At 43.9% G+C, this 19981-nt stretch overlaps 1 protein-coding gene across 2 annotated transcripts in view; it reads right to left on the bottom strand.

The window, feature by feature from the left end:
• Positions 1–19981, bottom strand: part of cfap57 (cilia and flagella associated protein 57) — a 127124-nt gene that overhangs the window by 13666 nt on the left and 93477 nt on the right. The window contains exons 18-19 of one of the 2 annotated variants that reach the window (XM_068036881.1): positions 12139–12255; positions 6445–6579 (exon numbers count right to left, since the gene is read on the bottom strand). In XM_068036881.1, coding sequence (XP_067892982.1) covers positions 6445–6579; positions 12139–12255 — 252 coding nt within the window. Of the gene's footprint in view, positions 1–6444; positions 6580–12138; positions 12256–19504; positions 19591–19981 lie in introns of those variants that run through there. The other variant, XM_068036882.1, reaches the window with a different exon arrangement.

Raw genomic sequence — 19981 nt, 5'->3', positions numbered from 1 at the left:
AATAAGCCAGAGTTAAAATCCTAGTAGGTAAGGACTGCAAACAGTGAACAATTGTTGGGAACAGCAAGAATAGGCATAGATACAAAAATTGCCATTCAAAATAATTCACCTCTCCTAAACTATTCTTACAATTAATATGGGTGTATGAGATTATATTGATTTACATAGCAATTCGCACACTAGAAATACTTTTCAGCCTATGTTGTAATAACTATTAACAAAACTTTGAAGATAGATCATGTAATCTCTAAGGTCTTCGAATGTAAGTATCTTCTGTGCACTTTATGTATTAGCCTGATTGCCAAAGCAAAGAATCACGTAGGCACTGTCCCTTTTAAATCATTCCTTAATGTGTTGCCATGATACCACTGATGGGACCCTCCCCCCTCACACCAATTAAAATGTATATTCTCCCGATGTACTCATTAATTTACCTTTAAATGGTTCCCTGCTGCTTTCATGCCAATCAAGAATTTGCTTGCACATTCTAAAAGTTTTGACACTAAGAGAGAGGAGAGAGAAAATTCCTTTACAGAGAGAGAGGGAGAGAGAATTGTTAAAGCATGGAGTGACTTGCCAGAGAGAGTTGTTGAAGCGGAGTTAAAGGAGGACTGGATAAACATCTGCTCCACTTGGCCCCACAAAGGAAAAGTCTGATCTTGTGTTTTGTGTAACTAGTCTGCAGACTAGTTATCGACCTGCTTCAGCCTGGCAGTTTCCCAGCTAAGGCCTCAATTAAAATGCAATTGGGGTCCTTTCGACCCAATAGGACCGGATTTTCATAAATATATGAGGCTCCTGCCTGGTTAAAATGGGAAGTGGTGTGAAAGGGTCATGTTTCAAGTGGGAAGTACCCGGCTCACGTTTAACAGCTCACTTGCTCACTTTCCACTGGGTGGGCTGAGTTAAGTTTAATCCAAGGAGAAAAAAATTGCAGGGCTACGGGGAAAGAACTCTTTGAAAGAGCCAACGCAGACTCAATGGGCCATATGGCCTCCTTCTGTGCTGTACTATTCTATGATTCTAAGTCTGCCAGATGATTTCCATTTTCACTGTAAACATCAATACTAACTAAGTCCCAGGACTACAAAAGGCCAATTGGTTGAATAGCCATTTGTCCATATGACAAGTTGGACTCTGGCACAACCAGTTATAGTCTTGTCAAGCTTAATAGCTTTTTTGATATGTGTCCCTCAGTTCTGGGATACATGAACATCTGCACAGTTCTGCATCTCAAGGCATTGGTCATCAGATTTGTTTGGCATCAAATACTTTAAAAGAGCTTTTGCTACTTGATGTTAGAAAATGGTCTAAACAGACATCCTTTCTACTGCTAGCATTTACCATGCAAATATTATCAATTTCATCATGGATGACAAGCTCATCATCGGTCTCAACTAATACTGATGGAATTACGTTGCCAACAACAAACCATCAATGCTGCCCTCTTAGTTTTCCTGCTCAGGGGAATTGGGTATCAGGGCTTAGTCTGACAATACATTAATGAATGCAGCCTGGGTTTGGGGTAGTGACAGGCTGGTGACAGGAGCAGTGATGAAAATCAGGCCAAAGGCTTGAAACAAGGCACAATAGTCTTTTGGAGTAGGAGGTGGACTGACTCTTGGTAACAGAAGGTTTGATCATGCACTCCCTGGGGTGGAAATTTGTCTCAGGTAGTGGTGCAAAATAGGTGGTATTGGATTGGTATACCCAGCGCCTGATATTCAGTTCTATTGCAGTCAATGGCATCAAATATCAGGTGCTGCGTATAACGGACAGCCGATCTGACATTGCCTGTTTTGTGCCACCACCCGAGACAATTTTCTACCCCCATATGCTAAGGGAGCTGATGCTGTTCATATACAGAGAGCAGTCTCGGTATTCTCCACAGAGCAGCTTAGAGCTCCATCACCAAACCCACTGAGTCCACCTACATAACATTGCCTAACTCCACTCCTGCCTCAGCTCATTTGCTGCTGAAATCCTCATTCTTGACTATTCCAAAACTCTCCTGCCTGCATCCTAACTCAGGCCAAGTCCTGTTCGCCAATTACCCCTGTGCTTGCTGACCCCAGTCTGGCAAGATTTTGATTTTAAAATTCTAAACCTTGTTTTCAAATCCCTCCATGGCCTCATCCCTTCCCTATCTTGACCCTCCTCTCTCCCTACAACCCTCCTTTGCTGTTCTCCAATTCTGGCCTCTTGCACATTCCTGATTTTAATTGCTCCCCCACTAGCAGCCATATCTTGAGCTGCCTAGTCCCTAAGCTCTGGAATTCCCTCCCTAAATCTCTTTGCCCCTCTGTGCCTCTCTACTCCTTTAAGACATTCCTTAAAACAGAGATCAATAGATTTTTGAGTTCTAAGGGAATTAAAGGATATGGGGATAGTGCAGCAAGGTGGAGTTAAAGTAGAAGATCAGTTATGATCTTGTTGATTGGTGGGGCAGGCTCGAAGGGCCAAATGGTCTACTTCACCTCCTATTTCATATGTTCTTACGTAAAACTTACCTCTTTGACCAAGCTTTGGTCATTTCTCCTAATATCGCCTTATGTGGTTTGGTGTCAAATTTTGTTTGATAAAGCTTCAGCAAAACATCTTGGGACGTTTTACTATGATCAAGGTGCTTTTTAAATGCACATTGTTGTTGCTGAATCATCTGGATCCCAGCAGAAAAATCATTAAAGGTGTGATTGTGGTAGGGACCAGTGGTGGTCAGCAGACACTCAGTTGGTGCGCAAATTAGCAGCTCTGTTGGGATCAATGTCATGAACGCTGTTGTCATGACTGTGGGAGATACAAAGCATAATTACTGTTCACTTTTTTTGTAGGATCGGGAGTTGGGGAAGAGGCTGGTTCAGAATCAACATGGGTATCCTTTGTGCAGTTCAAATCAGCAATCTTAATCCCGAGAAATGTAATTAATGACTTTTGGCACCTGGTGTCAGTGTTTAGGATGTTAAATCAAATACAGCACATGAATTAAGTGCTTGCATTTACATTGGGCCTTTCACAACCTCTGGATGTCCAAAAGCACTGTACAGCTAATGTGATATTTTTTAAGCATAGTTCACTGTCATAACATAGGAAATGCTGCAGCCATTTCCCAACTAGTGGGAAGGATATAGAGGAACAAATTTGCAAAGAAATTACAGAGAGGTGCAAGAATTACAGAGTAATTATAATGCGTACTTTAATTATCCTAATATAGACTAGGATAGTAATACTGTAAAAGGCATAGAGGGGCCAGAGTTTCTAGAGTGTGTTCAGGAGAATTTTCTACATCAGTATGTTTCCAGTCCAATGAGGAAGGAGGCACTGCTGGATCTGGTTCTGGGAATGAGGTGGGTTAAGTGAATCAAGTAACAGTAGGAGAACTTTTAGGGGGCAGTGACCATAGCATCATACGTTTTAGGTTAGTTATGGGAAAGGACAAGGAGCATTCCAGAGTAAAGATAATTCACTGGGGGAGGACCAACTTCAATGGAGTGAGAAGGGATCTGGCCCAAGTGAATTGGAATCAAAGAATGGAAGGTGTTTTGGAAACACCACATGCCAAATGGAAATATTAATTTCGTCATACGGAACTTTGCCTGAGACTTTTACTGGACATTATTACAAATAACTTTTTAAAAACAGAACAGAGAGGCTAAGATGGCCATGCACAATTTGCATATGAGAAGCCAAAGGCTGGCTGGAGACAGAGGTGATTAATCACTCTAGCCAGAACAATGGGGGTGCTCTCTGGTTAAATTACCTAGAATAGTCTTGTCAATGTTGATCGTCAAAAGCCATCGACACCCATTGACTTTGAAAGAGCCAACCCCTCCACCCTTACCAAGGATGTTTGAGCAGCTTGAGAAAAGAGCCTTGAATTTCAAAGACCTTTTTACGGAAGCTTCTGTTTCAAACAAAGAGGTGGTCACATCAAATGACTGCTTGTGCAACTCTGGGAGTTTGTGAATTTGGTAGTACAGAACTTGAGTGTTGCTGAAAATAGAGACATGTTGTTGAAGCTTTTCGTCTTGCACTCATCAGGACATCTGCAAGAATACCAATGTAAGGGAAAACGACGCCTTTATACTGTATGAAAAGAGAGTGCTGATTGGTTGGCAAGTGAACTCTGATTGGTAGAGGCGTTGTCAAGGAGAATGCACCAGTTTACGGTGACTGACAGTTAACTGCCAAGCTTTGTTTGAAAATTAAACCAGGCAGCTTGACTTTGATTGGTCAAGGCATTGCCCTGAGCAATGAACCAGTGAATGGCTGTTACTTATTTTGTTTAGCTGGAACAGGCGCAATGTTTGTACATGTTCTTTCTGTCTGCAAAGAACAGGGCCCTGTGCATTAATAAATGTAGTTTCTAGTCCACGCAAATGAACCACACTGCAAGCCCTACTGACAATCTTAAATTGGTTGTCAGCGTAATTCTTAGCATACTGAGGATTATTTAGCAAATGTTGTCCAATCGCGGAATCACATCTAATGCTGAACACCGTGTTTTGAGTTTTACAAGCACGGGCTGGTTGGGTATGGATAGGGAGGAGGCAGATAGCATGGCTGAGGCACGAAATGAGTACTTTGCATCTGTCTTTGCCAAGGAAGAAGATGCTGCTCAAGTCATGGTGAAAGAGGAAGTAGTTGAGACACTGGGCTGGATTTTATAAGCTCACCGCTGATCTTGGCGGCGAGCTTCAAAAATGGCGGCCTGCCTGTGGAGGCTACATGCTAAAGAGCCGCCGCGATCTCAAGTTCGGAGGCTCATTTAAATAGCCGGGGCGGGCCAGCCCCCCCGATCACACGGAGGGGGCGCGCTGTCAGTCCCCAGCAATGGCGTCATCTGCCTATGTGCAGGTGCTGACGCCATTTTTAAAGGGCTGTCACCCCGACCGGCTTTTTTGAATATTTAAAGATACACATTATCTTGAACACATAAAATTAAATGAATACATTTATTTTGCCCCTCTCCCACCCCCAATAACAATTAAATTAATTATTTGCCCTTCCGCCCGAAAACACTAACCTTCCTCCCCAAAACTACACGAAGTTTAAACTACAACCCTTTCCACCATCCCCTACACCCATGACATTAATTTGACCGTTCCCCCCAACCCCTTCACTGATAAACTTACCTCCTCCCCCCCTCCCCACCGGTGTTGCGCCTCATTTCCCCGGATGCGGATCCGAAAGCTCGGGAGTGCCGGCCGCCGCTCTGAAGCTCCCAGGTAAGTGCATGTTAATTTATTAATTTTATTCATTTGCATATGTTAATTCTGGTCCCGTCACCCAGCGGCAGGGAAGCCATGGTGCCTTGCCGTTGCTGGGAGGATTGGGCTGAGCCCTCCCGGCATCAAGGTCTGTGGCAGGCCTCACCCGGGGCCATCTTCAGGCCCCCTCCAGCCACGGATCCTGACGTCAAGGGCTTCCTAAATCCAGCCCACTGGATGGGCTAAAAATTTATAAAGAGTAGGTATTAGATAGTCTGGCTGTACTTAAGTTGATAAGTCATCAGGACTGGATGAGATGCATCCAAAGATACTTGGGCAAGTAAGGGTGGAAATTGCGAAGGCACTGGCCATAATCTTCCAATCTTCCTTAAATACAAGTGTGGCACCAGAGGACTGGAGAATTGCAAATGTTACATCCTTGCTCAAAAAATGGTGTAAGGACAAACCCAGCAACTACAGGGCAGTCAGTTTAACCTGGGTGGTGGGAAAAATATTAGGAACAATAATTTGGGATAAAATTAATAGTCACCTGGACAAATGTGGATTAATTAAGGAAAGCCAGCCCAGATTTGTTCAGGGCAAATTGTATTTAACTTACTTGTTGGACTCTTTTGATGAGGTAACAGAGAGGGTTGACGAGGGTAATGCGGTTGATGTGGTGTCCATGGACTTCCAAAAGGCATTTGATAAAGTGCCACTTAACAGGCTTGTCAGCAAAGTTAGAGCCCACGGAATAAACGGGACAGTAGCAGCATGGACTGCAGGTCTAATACACAGTTTTGGCATTGTGGGTGGTGTGGGGGAATAAAATTGGATGAAACTCCTTGCTATATAATCTTTTTCAAAAGTAACGCACAAAAAGTAAGTGTTATGGAAAATGAGGGTGATCTGATTCTGAAGGCCTAAAGTGGGGCAAGTGAAAATCACAGAAATTAATAGACGCAATTGTGCTACACAACAGAAAATAATAGGACAGTAGGGGGTTTGTCAAATCTAATTGCTTTGTACACTTCCAAGGTAACAACCTTGTTCTCGTCACTGGCATTTATGTAATAGATGTTTGTCCATGAGACACATCTCTCTATGATAGAATGGTGCTCTTTTTCTACACATGCATTATTTGATAGCAGAGCAGAGAAAGGGTATTAATTTCTCCGTGACACACCAAGTGGTCTTACAGTCAGGTAAATGTTGCAATTATAGAAACAGGCCTTACCACTTCCGATTGCGGCACGTATTTCTCATAGAGTTGCTGTATACTTTCTTTCAGTTTCTTTGGCTCCTGAATAAATGCCACACAGTTGTACACATCAGTCTTAAAACGTTTGACGACAGATTCTACATTTCGCACCTGAAAATGAGAGAACGGGAGACCATTAAAAGCAAATGGGAGGCACAAAGATAAAGAAAACATAGACAAAATTTAAAAAAAATGAAACTGAGCAATGGGGCCTGGATTTAAATATTTAGACTAATAACATGCATAAATTTAAATCAACTTACCTTCAGTCTTCCGGGCTCATCGTGATCTTTGGCCCGGCGGCCGGCACTCCCGCGCCTTTGATTCCACATTCAGAGAAAGCTAGTGTGACACTGGTGGAGAGGGGGGAGGCATTAAGATTTTCAGTGCGGGGTGGGGCGGGTGGGGAATGGGGTCAAATAAACGTAATGGATGTAGGGGATGGTGGGAAGGGGTGAACTTTAAACTTTGTGCAGACTGGGGTTGGTGGGGGGAGGTCAGATTTTAAAGGTAGGTGTTTCAGGGGTGGGTGGGTGGAAGGGCAAATAGTTAATGTAATTGTTATTGGGGGTTGGGAAAGGGGCATTAGAAATTTTTTGTATAAATTTTGGGTGATACTGCTTTAAAATTTCAAATTGACTGGCAGGGCTGGCTGCCCTTTAAAAAGGGCGCCAGCGCTTGATCAAAGGCAGCTGACGCCATTACCAGGGCTGGACAGGCTGCACCCGCCACGTGATTGAGGGGGGCGGGCCACCCCAGCTATTCAAATGAGCGACCGCACGGGAGATTGCAGTGGCTCTTTGGCGTGCGGCCCACATTTTGAGCTCACCACTGAAATTGGCGGCGACTCAAAATCCAGCTCTATGTATCTGTTTACATGTGGATTTGCTGTGTAGACATGTATTGAGCAGGACAGATCTTGCTGTCTCATGTGGAAGGACAGACAACAATAATAGTAGTAGCAGTGATCTGTCCAAGGGCAGGTCCTCTGCTCATTTCTTCACGCCTTATGGTCCTGCGCCTTCCCCTTCAGTTGCTCTTTTTTTTCATTCATTCATGGGATGTGGGCGTCGCTGGCTAGGCCAGCATTTATTGCCCATACCTAATTGCCCTAGAGAAGTTGGTGGTGAGCTGCTTTCTTGTACCGCTGCAGTCCTTGGGGTGTAGGTACATCCACAGTGCTGTTAGGAAGGGAGTTCCAGGATTTTGACCCAGCAACAGTGAAGGAATGGTGATATAGTTCCAAGTCAGGATGGTGTGTGGCTTGGAGGGGAATTTGCTGCCCTTGTCCGTCTTGTTGGTAGAGGTCGCGGGTTTGGAAGGTGCTGTCTAAGGAGCCTTGGTGCATAGCTGCAGTGCATCTTGTAGATGGTACACACTGCTGCCACTATGCATCGGTAATGGAGGGAGTGAATGTTTGTGGATGGGGTGGCAATCAAGCGGGCTGCTTCGTCCTGGATGGTGTCGAGCTTCTTGAGTGTTGTTAGAGCTGTACCCATCCAGGCAAGTGGAGAGTATTCCATCACACTCCTGACTTGTGCCTTGTAGATGGTGGACAGGCTTTGGGGAGTCAGGAGGTGAGTTACTTGCCGCAGGATTCCTAGCCTCTGACCTGCTCTCGCAGCCACAGTATTTATATGGCTACTCCAGTTCAGTTTCTGGTCAATGGTAGCCCCTAGAATGTTGATAGTGGGGGATTCAGCGATGGTAATGCCCTTGAATGTCAAGGGGAGATGGTTAGATACTCTTTTGTTGGAGATGGTCACTGCCTGGCACTTGTGTGGTGCGAATGTTACTTGCCACCTATCAGCCCAAGCCTGCATATTGTCCAGGTCTTGCTACATTTTTACATGGATTGCTTCAGTATCTGAAGAGTCACAAATGGTGCTAAACGTTGTGCAATCATCAGCGAACATCCCCACTTCTGACCTTATGATTAAGGGAAGGTCACTGATGAAGCAGCTGAAGATGGTTGGGCCTAGGACACTACCCTGAGGAACTCCTGCAGTGATGTCCTCAAGCTCAGATGATTGATCTCCAACAACCACAATCATCTTCCTTTGCGCTAGGTATCACTCCAACCAGTGGAGAGTTTTCCCCCTGATTCCTATTGACTCCAGTTTTTCTAGGGCTCCTTGATGCCATACTCAGTCAAATGCTGCCTTGATGTCAAGGGCAGTCATTCTCACCTCACCTCTTGAGTTCAGCTTTTTGTCTATGTTTGAACCAAGGCTGTGATGAGGTCAGGAGCTGAGTGGCCCTGGCGGAACCCAAACTGAGCATCAGTGAGCAGGTTATTGCTAAGCAAGTGCTGCTTGATGGCACTGTTGATGGCACCTTCCATCACTTTACAGATGATTGAGAGTAGACTGATGGGGCGGTAATTGGCCGGGTTGGACTTGTCCTGCTTTTTGTGTACAGGACATACCTGGGCAATTGTCCATATTGGCGGATAGATGCCAGTGTTGTAGCTGTACTGGAACAGCTTGGCTAGGGGTGTGGCAAGTTCTGCAGCACAGGTCTTCAGTACTATTGCTGGAATATTGTCAGGGCCCATAGCCTTTGCAGTATCCAGTGCCTTCAGTCATTTCTGGATATCACGAGGAGTGAATCGAATTGGTTGAAGTCTGGCATCTGTGATGCTGGAGACCTCAGGAGGAGGCCAAGATGGATCATCAACTTGACACTTCTGGCTAAAGATTGTTGCAAGTGTTTCAGCCTTATCTTTTGCACTGAATTGCTGGGCTCCCCTATCATTGAGGATGGGGATATTTAAACAATAGCTAGTTGTTTAAGTGCCCACCACCATTCACGGCTGGATGTGGCAGGACTGCAGAGCTTAGATCTGATCCGTTGGTTATAGGATCGCTGAGCTCTGTCTATCGCATGCTGTTTACGCAGTTTGGCACGCAAGTAGTCGTGTGTTGTAGCTTCGCCAGGTTGATGCCTCATTTTGAGGTATGCCTAGTGCTGCTCCTTGCATGCCCTCCAGCATTCTTCATTGAACCGGGGTTGTTCTTCTGGCTTGATGGTAATGGTAGAGTGGGGGATATGCCTGTTACAGATTGTGGTTGAGTACAATTCTGCTGCTGCTGATGGCCCACAGCACCTCATGGATGCCCAGTTTTGCATTGTTGGATCTGTTCAAAATCTATTCCATTTAGCATGGTGGTAGTGCCACACAACACGATGGACGGTATCCTCAATATGAAGGTGGGACTTTGTCTCCCCAAGGACCGTGCAGTGGTTACTCCTACCAATACTGGCATGGACAGATGCATCTGCGGCAGGCAGATTGGTGAGGACAAGGTCAAGTGTTTTTCCTTCTTGTTGGTTCCCTCCTGCCGCAGACCCAGTCCAGCAGCTATGTCCTTTAGCTGTGCTACCAAGCCACTCTCGGTGATGGACATTGAAGTGCCCCACCCAGAGTGCATTCTGCACCCTTGCCACCCTCAGTGCTTCCTTCAAATGGTGTTCAACATGGAGGAGTACTGACTCATCAGCTGAAGGAGGGCAGTAGGTAGTAATCAGCAGGAGGCTTCCTTGCCCATGTTTGACCTGATGCCATGAGACTTCATGGGGTCCAGAGTCAATGTTGATGACTCCCAGGGCAACTCCCTCCTGCCTGTAATCCACTGTACCGCCACCTCTGCTGGTGGGACAGGACATACCCGGGGATGGTGATGGCAGTGTCTGGGACATTGTTAGGTATGATTCTGTGAGTATGACTATGTCAGGCTGTTGCTTGATTTGTTTGTGGGACAGCTCTCCCAACTTTGGCACAAGCCCCAGATGTTTGCAAGGAGGACTTTGCAGGGTCGGCAGGTCTGGGTTTGCCGTTGTCATTTCCAGTGTCTAGGTCAATGTCAGGTGGTCCGTCCAGTTTCATTCTTTTTTTACTGACATCGTAGCAGTTAGATACAACTGAGTGGTTTGCTAGGCCATTTCAGAGGGCATGTAAGAGTCAACCACATTGCTGTGGATCAGGAGTCACATGTAGGCCAGACCAGGTAAGGACAGCAGATTTCCTTCCCTAAAGAACATTAGTGAACCAGATGGGTTTTTACAACAATTGACAATGGTTTCATTAGACTAACTTCTGAATTCCAGATTTATGAATTGAATTCAAATTTCACCTTCTGCTGTGTTGCAATTCGAACCCATGTCCCCAGAGCAATACGCTGGATCTCTGAGTTATTAGTCCAGTGACAATACTATTACGCCACCGCCTCCCTTCAGGACACCCAAAGTGCTTCATAGCCAATGAGCTACTTTCTGAAGAATAATCACTGTTGTAATGCAGGAAACACAGCAGCCAATTTGTGCACAGCAAGTTTTTAGGTGTTGGTTGAAGGGTAAATATTGGCCAGGACACTGGGGAGAACTGCCCTCCTCTTCTTCGAAATAGTGTCATTGAATCCTTTACATTCACCTGAAAGGACAGACGAGGCCTCGGTTTAATGCCTCATCTAAAAGATAGCCTTTGATAGTGTAATGCACCCTTAGTATTGCACTGAAGCGTAACCTAGATTTGGTGCTCCAGTCTCTGATGCAAGACTTGAACCAACAACCTTCTGACTCAGAGGCATGGGTGGTTCATTGTGCTATGCCTGACACCTTATGGAGTGATGGTGGTGCATTTTGGTTCTGATGCTACTGATCATGGTGGCAAGGACCACAATAGAGGCAGGGAGTTCTCAGCTAGCAACTTTTGTGTTTCCTCTTTGCTTTGTTTAAGAGAGGAATTATATGATAAATGGATTTAATAGGGGAGATACAGTGAAACTATTTCAACTGATGGGGAAATCCAGAAGTTTAAACTTAAAGCTAGGCCCATTAGGAATTAAATCAGGTAGAATTTTTTGAACACACAGGGTAGTGGAATTCTGGAACTTCCTCCCCAAAAGACTGCGGATGATGGTCAATGGAACTTTTCAAGACCAAGATTGATTGATGTTCTTATGTAACAAAAGTCTTGAGAGAAAATACAGGCAAATGGAGTTGAGATACAAATCAGTCTGATCTAATAGGAAGGCTGAATAGTCGAGAGATTTTTGGGTACAAAAACAAATTCAGGGATATGGGGATAATGCAAGAAGGTGGAGTTGAGGTATATGATCAGCTATGAGGTAGAGCAGGCTTGGAGAACCAAATGGCTTACTTTTGTTCCTATTTCTTATGTTCTTATGAATGGTCTACTCCTGTTCCTGTTTTGGTAATGCCATTAGTAGTGGGTTTGCTGCAGTTAGTTTTCCTTAGACTTATCACTTGCTTAGACCGTAAGTAAATCAATTCAGACACTCAGATACTTCAGGCTCAATAAAGATATTTGGTACAAATAATTAATACTTTACATTGCGAAACATTCATTCTTTAATTTTGACATTCTGCAGAGTAAAGATGATCAACATCAGAAACTCAGCAGCTTACTTTTCCTAAATTGAAAATATGGTAATACCATTAGTACCTATGAAAATCTTGCATGCAAATGGAGAATAGAATATCAAAATGCCTTCTAATGCATGTGAAAAACTCATTTTGATACATTTAACACAAAACTATACAAATATGCAATAAAAGGCTTTAGAATTTATCCCAGTAGATCTGCAAGAAGGATGTGTGCCAGCTTGTACAAGCATCTGGTTAAATGTATGCAAAAGATGCTCTAACCTTCTCCATTTCTTTACGCATCTCTGCTTCCGTTGCCTTTAGTTTCTGTTTGAGCTCTCCGATATTAAGTTCCAGCTGGGTATTTTGTTTATGAAACAGTTCCAACTCAGTTTCCATCTATAGAGAGATTAGAAGGAAAAATATAGTTAGAAACGACACCATGATAAAGTTTTCCTAAAGGAAGCTTTATTTCTGCTGCATGTCATCTTTCATTACTTTTGATTCCAAATAATATGAGGTTTTCTTGCCTGTCAACTGCAAGAGATGGGTCCTTATATTACCTTGTGTTTCGGTCATCAATTTTATTCCTTAAATATGACCAATATTGTATATTACTTCATGCCACTTCTAACAATCCTGGCAGTAGATGCCATTTTGTGATTTATATTTATCTTGTATCCTTTATTCTTAAGTTTTGTTATGTCCCACATGGGGGATTGATGATGCAGGAAGAGTTTTTTAAAATCTATTAAGGAGTTATTTGGAATGTGGTGCTTGGGTTATGCAGTATTCCCCCATGTGTGGAGCTACTTCGGGCTATTTTGGGAGTTGGCTATGTTCATAAGTTTATCCATATTGGAATTTTTATAAATCCTGGCTGTGGTCAGACAAATCCTAATTGAGTGTAGAGGATCAGAGCTTACCTTTGAGTCATGCTTCCGCTTAGGATGCTTTAGGAGTTCACAAAAGCAGCTTGAGTCAATTCAGAGTTTGATTTTCTCTCCACGAAGAGAATGGAGACATAATGTTGAATGCCTGGACTCAGAGAGTTGTCAACCTATAGGACAAATAGGCTGCTTGTGCAGTGAGTGTGCTAAAAAGGTTCAAAGGGAGTTAGATAATTTCCTAACTCTGGCCAACATCACAGTCTGAAAGGTAGGAGATGTATTGGGGTGAATGCGTCTCCTACTCACTATGATGTCCTGGAACGTGTTTGATTAACTGTGGAGGTTGAAGAGGCAGTTTTCAGAATTTCTTTTTCCTTTAATTATTTAAGATATTTCTCTGGGTTTTTTTTCCTATGGACAGGTTAGGGACTTTACCCAAAGAATTATGTACATAAATATATGTCGAATGAAGAATAAAGCAAATGAGTTAGAAGTGGAAATTCCATTTAAAGGGTGTGATGTACTAAGATACCTAGATATAAGTTGCAAAAGATTGGGAGCTAGATATTCCAGGCTCTCAGGTCTTTAGAAAGAACAGGTATGGTGTGAAAGGTGCAAGTGTAGGAATATTGATAAAAACACAAGTACAGCAGTGGAAAGAAAGGATTTCAGTACGGTGAATAGGCAATGGAAACAGTAATGGCAGAACCAGGGAACATTACAGGATGCAAGACTCTGGTAGAGTTAACTGCAGACCTCTTGACGGAAGTAATGAATTGGAGGAATGTATAAATATCAAGATATCAAAATACCAAGATCAGGGGGCAGGTTGTTCAACCTTGCCCGTCCAAGAGCGAAGTCCAAAGTACGGAAAGTCCTCATCAGGGAACTCCTCTTTGCTGACGATGCTGCTTTAACATCTCACACTGAAGAGTGCCTGCAGAGTCTCATCGACAGGTTTGCGGCTGCCTGCAATGAATTTGGCTTAACCATCAGCCTCAAGAAAACAAACATCATGCGGCAGGACGTCAGAAATGCTCCATCCATCAATATTGGCGACCACGCTCTGGAAGTGGTTCAAGAGTTCACCTACCTAGGCTCAACTATCACCAGTAACCTGTCTCTAGATGCAGAAATCAACACGCGCATGGGTAAGGCTTCCACTGCTATGTCCAGACTGGCCAAGAGAGTGTGGGAAAATGGCGCACTGACACAGAACACAAAAGTCCGAGTGTATCAGGCCTGTGTCCTCAGTACCTTGCTCTATGGCAGCGAGGCCTGGACAACGTATGCCAGCCAAGAGCGATGTCTCAATTCATTCCATCTTCGCTGCCTCCGGAGAATCCTTGGCATCAGGTGGCAGGACCGTATCTCCAACACAGAAGTCCTCGAGGCGGCCAACATCCCCAGCTTGTACACACTACTGAGTCAGCGGCGCTTGAGATGGCTTGGCCATGTGAGCCGCATGGAAGATGGCAGGATCCCCAAAGACACATTGTACAGCGAGCTCGCCACTGGTATCAGACCCACCGGCCGTCCACGTCTCCGCTTTAAAGACGTCTGCAAATGCGATATGAAATCCTGTGACATTGATCACAAGTCGTGGGAGTCAGTTGCCAGCGTTCGCCAGAGCTGGCGGGCAGCCATAAAGACGGGGTTAAAGTGTGGCGAGTCGAAGAGACTTAGTAGTTGGCAGGAAAAAAGACAGAGGCGTAAGGGGACAGCCAACTGTGCAACAGCCCCGACAAACAAATTTCTCTGCAGCACCTGTGGAAGAGCCTGTCACTCTAGAATTGGCCTTTATAGCCACTCCAGGCGCTGCTTCACAAACCACTGACCACCTCCAGGCACGTATCCATTGTCTCTCGAGATAAGGAGGCCCAAAAGAAAGAATAAATATGGAGATCAAAAAAGCATGTAGAAAAAACAGTGGGCTGAATTTTAATTGTAGGCCCCAGATCCCAACGTCAGGACTGGAAGCGGGTGCAGTGTCCATTAGGGCATCAGCGGCTGGCTGAATGCAGTTGAGCAGAGGGTGGCCAATTAAGGATCATGTGATGCTGCGAAAGCTCCAGGCGCCATACTTAAACAGCAGACTGCCCCTGTCTGACTACCAAGGCCTTTTTCAGAGCTCCTTCATTCTGGACTGTAAGGTATCACATTGGAGAATGGAAGGAAGACCCTGGTGGCCCCACGGTTCAGTGATGCCTCCCTCCACATCTGTTCCAGGCTGCAAAGGAAAGGCGCGAGGTCCTCTTTCCCAAGGATAGGAGGAGGAGACAGCCGGCCTGACCAAACAAGCCTGGAGTGAGATAGTGGAGGAAGTTAGTAGCCATGTGGTTACCTCTAGGACCTGGATCCAGTGCCGGAAAAGGGTCAATAACCTTATTTGGTCTGCCAAGGTGTGTGTTCCATTCCATTTGAAACCTTTGCACCGAGCTTCTGTCTCTGCAAGACATTTCGTTTGTTAAGGAGGGCGGGATCACTCAGCCATGGAAATGGGGTATTTGAGTCACCAATAGGGTATTGCATGGCTGCACCTCTCTTAGAGGTGCCCGTCTGTCAATACATTCCCCTGAAGAGTCCATCTAGAGTGTCCGCATGCTGGAGGCATATGTGTGCCCCCATCAAAGCTCGATGGACTATCAATATCTGAGGTCTGTGAATTTTCACCACTGGCAGATTAACTTTGTTCCTCATTGTGTCTGCAGGAGAAGACTGCCTAATATGGGAGACAGCGTGCCAAGACTTACGGCTGGATGCTTCGAAGATTTGGAGTATAACATCACTATTGACCCAGCGATGAAACCAGTGATTCATCTCCTACATAAAGTACCAGTAGAACTAAAAAGGAAAGCTTGAAAGAGAGCTACGAGAATTGGAAGGAAAGAAGGTGATTGCCAGAGTCACAGAGCCTACAGATTGGGTAAATCCCATCTTGGTGAGAGAGAAGCCAAATGGACGGCTAAGAATTTGCCTAGATCCCAAAGATCTTAACCAAGTAATAAAGAGGGATCACTACCCTGGCAAAAGTTTTCAGCAAGCTTGATGCCAGAAATGGCTACTGGAATGTGAAGCTAGATGTAGAATCTTCATGGTTGACAACATTCAACACACCCTTTGGACGGTACAAATTCCTGCGTCTACCCTTTGGCCTCAAAGTGAGCCAGGATGTGTTCCAACAGAAAGTAGACAAGACATACAGGGGATGCAAAGGAGCAGTTGGCATAGCTGTTGATATCCAGATATATGATGTAGATGGAAAAGATCATGACAACCATCTACATGAAGCTACGGAGAGAACCAGGAAAGCTGGGATTAAGTTAAACGTAGACAAATGCATTGTGAAAGTGATAGAATGTCAGTTCTTCGGAATGGTGCACACACCTGACGATGTTAAGCCGAGCCTTGAAAGAATCTCAGCCATCTTGGGGATGGAAGCCCCAAGAGATAAGAGAGAGTTGAGAAGTTTCCTTGGTTTGATACAATACATGAGCTCCTTTATTCTGCACATGTCGGAACACATGGCAAACATGCGGGAGCTGATGAAAGAAGATGTAGAGTACCAGTGGTCAGACTCACATGACAGGATTTTCAACAAACTCAAAAAGGTAGTATGCAAGGAGACAAGTCTGCCATACCATGACAGAAAGAAACCTGTCACTCTACAAGTAGATGCTTCCACAAAAGGACTGGGAGCAGCCCTGGTACAAGAGGGAAAGTCAATACCATTTGCATCCAAAGCTCTGACATCAGCTGAGACAAAAATATGCCAACATAGAGAGAAAGCTTTTGGCAGTCGTATATGGATGTGAGAAGTTCCACACATATCTCGATGGGAGGAAGTTCACGATGGAGAGTGATCATCATCCACTGGAGCAGATCTACAAGAAAAATCTATGTAAAGCACCAGCAAGACTGCAGAGGTTACTCTTGAGGCTTCACAGTTATGATTTCACTCTGAAATATACACCAGGAAGAGACATGTTACTGGCAGACACCCTATCTCGATTGTCACCCCAGGAGAAACATGAGCTAGAAGATCTAGACATAAAGATTCATCACCTAGTGAAACTGAGCCAAATTAGAGATGAGACCAGCAAAGACAAAGAGTTACAGATGCTATTTCAGCATGTGATCCAGGGATGGCCTGATAGGATACAGCACACACAGCCAAAAATACAGCAGTACTGGTCTATCAGAGATGACATCTCACTAGAAGATGGTGTTCTGCTGGCTGGATCCAGAATAATCATACCCAAAACAATGCAGGAAGAACTTCTACAAAAGATACACGAAGGCCATATTGGAATGGAGAAGTGTAAGCTCAGAGCCAAATCAGCTGTGTGTTGAATAGGCATATACAAAGATATTGAAAATATGGTGTTTGCATGCAATGTATGCCAGAAATACAGAAGCTCACAACAGAAAGAGGAGATGGTAGCTACTGAAGTACCACCCAGACCATGGCATACTGCAGGCGTTGATTTATTCACACATAATCAAGAACGATACCTCATAGTTGCAGGCTGCTACTCAAAATTCCCTTTTATCTGGAAGATGAAAGACTTGAGAGCCACAACAATAATCTCAGCGGTACGAGTTCTGTTCGCAGAGCAAGAGACTCCTGAAAGGATGTGACAATGGCACCCAATTTACATCCAGAGAATTTAAGGAATTCGCTGATCAGTTCAACACCATCACCTCATCACCACACTACCCACGGGGACACGGATTTATAGAAAGACGCGTCCAGACGGTTAAAAGAACACTTATGAAATGCAAGAGACAAAGGAAGACCCAAACTTGGACTTATTGTCACTCCGATCCACACCACTCAAGGCTGACTTGAAATCACCTGCAGAGCTGTTAAATGGAAGAAAATATAAGACAATTCTGCCAAGCAAATACATCCTTCAAGTGACCAGGAGGAAGTGAGATAACAACTCACTCAAGCACAGATAAAAGGAGAGCAACACTTCCAACGAATATGCTAAATCCTACCCGAGCTGTTGAAACGACAAACTGTACATGCACAGGATCCAATCATGAAAACCTGGAGCCCAGCAAAAGTTGTTAGTGAAGCTGACACTCCAAGGTCATATATCATTGAGACCGAAACTGGTAACCAAATGAGAAGGAACAGAATCCATAATCGACCTACACCCGAGCTGGAACAACAGAAAAGACCATCAACAACACCGGAAATGTCACTATCAAGCAAGACAACATTAACAACATCACCAGCAAGTGACACGACATCGCCTGTACAGTGTGCCAACTCACCACTGAGAGCAACAAATGCCAAATCTACAAGATGGAGGCACGACATCTTACCACCCAAGCGATACCGTGAATAATATTAAAAAAATGAATACACGCTATAAAAGACTTTACAAAGCGGTTCAGATTATTTCCACAAGTCGGATGATCTTTTTTATTTATATTGACAGTTATATTTATATATGGGCATTATGTTTTAAAGAAAGAGGGATGTTATATATGTATATGTTGTTATACTATCTGTAAAGTGTTAGGAACTAATTAGCTTGGAACTAGTTGTTATGTGTAAGTGTTCCAGTAGGAGGCCACATTCACGGCTGCACTGGGGAGTCATGTTAAATGTAATACAAGAATCAGTTGAACCAGGTTCCATGACACAAAGCACGGTGCTGAATTAAATAAGACTGACTCAAGCCTTTTCCAAGTTTAAAGTGTGATTCTTTCCAACATCTGGGAACCAGAAACAACATAAAGACAAAATACTGTGTTGGCTTGTTAAATACCTTAATTGGCTTCCCGCCTAATGAATGTGTGAGGCCTGCCCTCCATGTCGGCCACCATCAGGAAAATCCAGAAGGGATGTCATGACGTCGGACGTCCTGTCCGATGTCTTCCGTCCCAATTTTGCCATCTCAAACAACCCCATAAAATTCAGCCCAGTGTTTATACTAGGAGGTTTTAATTTTCACAGATTTGGAAGAGCACAATAGCTCAAGTAGTAAAGGCAATGAATTTCTAGCATGTACCAAGGACACATTTCTGGAACAATATGCTTTAGAGCAATGAGGAAAAACGTCATTCTAGATTTAGTGGTAATTATTGAACTGAATCAATTCACAATCTGACCATGAGGGAACATCATATGAGTAGTGACTATGACATGATTGAATTTGATATTAGGTTTGATAGGGAGATGCAAGAGTCATAGACCGTTTTAAATTTAAGTGATTTAAATTTAAACATTGGAGGGATAAGAAATAAATTGTCCACAGTAAATTGAGACGGCCTTTAATGGATGAACCTAGAGACAAAACAGTGGGAATTATTCAAAGATGTTTGCGGTCCAATACAAAAGCAGTGCATGCCAATAAAAGGAAAAAAAAGGTTCATCATGGTGAACAAATATGGTAAGAGACAGAATCAAGCTAAAAGTACTCCTATTCCTGCAGGCTCCACATTCAGGTAAGTAAATGTGAACTCACCTGTATGTTGCAGGCAATCCCAAAAGTCTGGTTTCCCTAAGTATATGCAGAGCTGGCACATGCTGCCTCAGGGAAAATCATTCTTAAAGTAGAGGTTTCAAACAGGCATTGGGCTTGTCATTTGCGTACGTAGATGGCCTGTCGCCTGTTTCAAACGTGGGTAAAGGATGTCTTTCTTTTCCCTTTTTCAATTCCCTGGGCAGCGCAATTCCAGACGGAAATGTGCATGTGCTTTCTGCTCACTATAGAGGGCTTTGGAGACCAGTTAGTGCCCAATAAAAGGCGCTGCTCGGCTGAATTTATATGTCAGAGAGTGAGAAGGGCAAAAGTGAGCTCATTAGTTGCAGATGTAGGTGATTCTATAATGAATAATAGGAGGGTGGAAGACTTTTTAAATGAATGCTTTGTATGCATTTTCACAGCAGAGGAAGTTGACAAAATATCAATGGTAGAAGTTAATATAAAAACATTTTTTAATTTAATAGAAGTTTTTAAAAATTGGCAATTGAGAAAATAATGGGGCTTAAGATGGACAAATCTTCACCCCTAGGGCCTAAAAGAAACAAGTGAGGGAATTGCAGATGCGTTAGTCATAATTTTCCAAAGCTCTCTAAATTAGGGAATTGTATTTGAATTGAAATTGATTTGAAATTGCAAACATCACTCTATTGTTTAAGAAAGGAGGCAGGGAGAAACTAGAAAGCTACAGAGCTGACAGTTTAACATCAGCTGTGGGAAGTTACTGGAATT

This window comes from Heterodontus francisci, chromosome 8, assembly GCF_036365525.1.
Source record: "Heterodontus francisci isolate sHetFra1 chromosome 8, sHetFra1.hap1, whole genome shotgun sequence".
Lineage (NCBI taxonomy): Eukaryota > Metazoa > Chordata > Chondrichthyes > Heterodontiformes > Heterodontidae > Heterodontus > Heterodontus francisci.
The sequence above is the reverse complement of the archived record's forward strand: the minus strand, read 5'-3'. Positions and strand labels throughout refer to the sequence as shown.